Source organism: Etheostoma cragini, chromosome 12 (genome assembly GCF_013103735.1).
Source record: "Etheostoma cragini isolate CJK2018 chromosome 12, CSU_Ecrag_1.0, whole genome shotgun sequence".
Taxonomy (NCBI): Eukaryota; Metazoa; Chordata; class Actinopteri; order Perciformes; family Percidae; genus Etheostoma; species Etheostoma cragini.
The window spans coordinates 1,299,014-1,303,357 of record NC_048418.1 but is presented as its reverse complement, the minus strand read 5'-3'; the positions used below and the strand labels follow the sequence as shown (position 1 = coordinate 1,303,357).

The window sequence follows — 4,344 nt, the reverse complement described above, 5'->3', positions numbered from 1 at the left end:
CCATTTATACTATTATGTAATGTTACTTTTAACGCTCCTGTGTAATAAATATGAATGAATGAATGAATGAATGAATGAGAAACACTACCAATTTCATCCAAAGGGGCCGCTAAAATCAACACAAACTGAAAGTTACATGCAGCCACTTTGAGTAAAAGTAATAATACCACACTGTTAAAATACTTAAGTTCCAACTCCTGAGATCCTTGCTGTGTGTATGATCTCCAGGACGCTCATGAGTTCCTGACGTCGCTGCTGGAGCAGATGAGGAGTCTGGCCCCTCGGCTGCAGGAGGCTGCAGCGTGCATGGGCCGGCGTTACACCTGCCCCGTCGAGGACCACATGGTGTTCAAGATGGAGAACACCAGGACCTGCAAGAGGTGGGAGACCCACACACACAGTCACACAGCTTGGTTTAGTCCGGATATCGAGCTGCTCCGGTCTAGATGTGGTACAAAGAAGGGCTGCAACTAAACATTATTGTCATTGTCCATTCATCTGTTGATCTTTCTTCAAGATGTAATGGATTAGTTGTTTGGACTATAAAACATCAGAACATGGTGCAAGTAGTTAGTGGTTAGTTTGGGAGTGTGTGGAGGTGTGATGGTCCATGATCTCCATCGGGGAATCAGAGACAAGAAAGGAGACAGTTCTGCTGTTAGATCTGGTATTTGAGTTTGTGGAGAAAGTTGAGGATGACGGGTGTGTGTGTGTGTGTGTGTGTGTGCCTGTGTGTGTGTGTGTGTGTGTGTGTGTGTGTGTGTGTGTGTGGACCAGGGGTGGATGCATAGACTGTATAAATGAAGCCAAAACATCTGGATCCAGGGCTGTAACCAACAATTACTTTCATAGTAGATTCATCTATCGATTATTTTCCCAATAAACTATTAGTTGGGTTTAAAAAATGTCAGAAAATTCTGAAAAATGTGGATGAGTGTTTCCCAAAAAGCCCAAAACGACGTCCTTGAATGTCTCGTAGAACTGCAACTATCAATTACTTTCATAGTCAGTTAATGTGTGGGTTAGTTCTCAGATGAGCGGATTAGTTGTTCATATGTTGATCAAAGCCCAAGAAAACGTCCTCAAATGTCTCATTTTGTCCACAACTCAAAGATATTCAGTTTACAGAAGAAGAAGTTGACAGAAGAAACTAGAACAAAATATCACATTTAAGAAACTGCAATCAGAGAAGTTTTATTTTTAAATTTATATTTGTAAAGATTTGCATTCTTTCACTTAAAGACCTGTCTTTTTTTACCTGTCTTGAGTAATGGTGCAGCATTCGTTTCAAGGGAAGTAAGTTCATCATTTGTTTTATGTCATTTCTAATCGTACGGTGTTTATTTTATTGTCTGTCTTCTATTAATTATTTATCCAATTGTTTCTAATTTTTAGTCTTGCTTACCATTTTTTTTGGTCTAGTGTTTTAATTTTGTTTGTTTGTTTAAATTCCCCCGTGATTTAATCCTGCATGTTTACATCAGAGGTGAAAACTAAAGTTGGGTTTTTGTATTTTAATGTGTTGCGTTGTCCCTTTAATGTGCAGCTGTGGGGCCATGTCAACGAAACAGGAGGAGTTCACTAACCTGTCTCTGGACCTGGTTTCTGGAGTCTCTGTGGAAGACTTGCTCCAGGAGTACCTGAAGGTAAGATCCACCTCTCAAGTCTTTCCATTCATTTTGAATGGGGGGTAGTGTGGGGGGTTGTTGCAAGGAGGACACTCCAAAAATTGCATCAGGCCTGCGGCAAAAACTTAAGACCGACTGAAGTTTTTGAACCCCACGTCCTGCTGCCGTGGCCCGGCATGCAACCGGAGATCAGAGTCGTCGGTGTGTTATGAGTTCTGGTTTGAGCTGGTGTGAGAGTCCCGTACAGGAAACAGGAAAAATCACTGCCTCTATTGCTGCCACTAGAAAGTTTTAAACCACTATGGGGGTTAAAAAAAACACAATACAGAGGCCCTGAACTGCCCAGGAGGTTGTGTAACAGAACTGACAAGTTGAACGTTTGGTGGAGCTGTTGGGTTGATAGTGGACTTGGACGAAAGCCAACGTTATGACGATGAACTCCATCAAAACTACAGTATGTTGAGTTATACTGGACGGGCCAATAACCTCTGAATAGTTCTACCTGTTGTTAAACTTCAATGCATGCAACAGCCAACGGGGGGATGGGGGGTCATTATGTCGGCAGGATCCCTTAAAAGGTAACCGCGTCTACATTGTGCGTCTGCCCTATTTCTGTTATGGCGGCAGATATGTGGCCACGGCGGGCCGCCACCACGTAATCGGCACATCTGCCGAGAACGGTCGGCCTTTCTGTCAATGTAGCCAAAGCGCAACAGTCACACACACACACACACACACACACACACACACACACACACACAGTCACTCATTACTTGTGTTATATCTGTGCTGTTCTGCAGGAAAAGGAGTTGGAGTTCAGCTGTGAGTGCGGAGGACGGACGTCGAGTTACAGGTCGTCATTCAGCACTCTGCCACAGTGAGTGACATCACATCCAGCACATAAACAATCAATCTGGCCTGGGGGGTACCCAAAGCGAGGTCCGCTGACCCTCACGGGTCCTTAAGATACACAATAATCCGGGCGAGCTCTGGATCTCCCAGTAGGTTGTGGGTTCACCCCATGTGGGCTGAGTCCTCTGCAGCGGCCCGGGTTTTAATCCGACCTCCGGCCATTGGCTGCATGTCATCCTCTCTTTCTCTCCCTCTCTCTCTCTCTCCCTCTCTCCCTCTCCCTCTCTCCCTCTCTCTCTCTCTCTCCCTCTCTCTCTCTCTCTCTCTCTCTCCCTCTCTCCCACCTTTCCTCTCTATCCACTATCACTATTGAATAGAGGGAAAAGCCCCCAAAAGATAATCTTTAAAAGAAGAAATATTCCTAATAATCATACAAAACATACATATGAGCTCATTCCTCCTTTCCTCATCCTTTCCTTCAGAGTGCTCATCTTGCAGCTGAAGCGGTTTCGCTTCTCTCCGTCCTTCAAGCTCGAGAAGGCCGATGACCCCGTCACGCTGCTCAGGGACCTGGTCTTGTCCTCCACACAGGTAAAGAAACGCAGAACTCAGTCCGTGGGCCTCGCTTGAACCCTCTGAGGTCTAAGGGTTCAGATATCTGGTGGGGGGACAACAGAAGCGTGAAAAACAAAGATAAATAAGGATAGATAGCTTTTGGCTTCAAACTGGGTTTCCATGGGGTCTAAAAAGTCTAACATTTCCAAATGTAATTCCTTAAAAAGTCTTAAATTCCCTCAAGTATTGTGTTCCATATAATCTTACATCATTTTAAACGTTGTAACTTTGTACCTGCTCTTCTTTTTTTTTGATTCCACGCTGTTGTAGTTCTTTCTAGTCCAAATATAATTTGCCTTGTTACGACTACAAATGAAACCAAACGTGCAACTTATGTTGCAGCCAATCAGCTTTCGTGTTATTGGCGCAAGTCTCTTTCAAATTGCACCACAAATTTGAGCAATTTTGCCAGTTTCTCAACACTTTGCTTGAAGAAAACTTAAATCACGTCTCAGCTGATAGAGTGAAGTGTTGTGATAAAGGTCTTAAAAGGTCCTAAATTTGACGTGATGAAACCTGCCGGAACTCTGTTAAAATGGGGATTTCTTGTTAAAATACACATGATTTCTAAAACATCCCAAAACAGTTGTTATGAAGATACAGAAGGTTTTGAACAAGAGAGGAGAATGATAATATCCTTCACATAAATAAAGTTATTTGCACCATAACTTGCTGCAGATAGATGTTGCATAAAAAATTAACAAGAAGCCAGGAATTAAGTTTTTGACACTCTTAATTTTATGAGGGACGACCCCCAAGATATTGACCCCCCCCCCCCCCCCCCCCCCCCCCCCCCCCCCCCCCCCCCCCCCCCCCCCCCCCCCCCCCCCCCCCCCCCCCGCCATGTGTGTGAACTAAACTCTTCTAAACTGTTCCTTCCCAGGGCGGCAGCTGCTACAGTCTGATCAGCACCATCAGCCATGTTGGCTGCACAGAAGGAGGTAAGAGACTCACACACTGGAGACTGACTGGGGCCTTCTGTTAGAGATGTTTAAGAGAAAGATACTTTTTGGCTACTCAAAATTGCCTTTGCCAATCTTTATTTAAATATACAATAATTTTATCACTGTGAAACATACTTAAAGTGAACAGAACCAAAATTGAACTGTCAAAAGGCGTCTTGGTTTGTCTTTCCACTGTTCCAACAATCACCATTCTGGTTTGGTTGAAATACATGTGGAGATATGCTGCTTTATACACGCTAAAAGTAGTGATTATTTACATGGAGTCTGGTGGAGATATGCTGCTC

At 43.9% G+C, this 4,344-nt stretch overlaps 1 protein-coding gene across 1 annotated transcript in view; it reads left to right on the top strand.

Annotated features, from left to right (window-relative positions):
• The first annotated feature begins 201 nt into the window (after positions 1–201).
• Positions 202–4,344, top strand: part of LOC117953963 (ubiquitin carboxyl-terminal hydrolase 37-like) — an 8,345-nt gene continuing 4,202 nt past the window's right edge. The window contains exons 1-5 of the mRNA XM_034887381.1: positions 202–380; positions 1,547–1,646; positions 2,429–2,505; positions 2,963–3,071; positions 3,979–4,036. Of these exons, the coding sequence (XP_034743272.1) occupies positions 265–380; positions 1,547–1,646; positions 2,429–2,505; positions 2,963–3,071; positions 3,979–4,036 (460 nt within the window). The 5' untranslated portion in view covers positions 202–264. The remainder of the gene's footprint in view (positions 381–1,546; positions 1,647–2,428; positions 2,506–2,962; positions 3,072–3,978; positions 4,037–4,344) is intronic.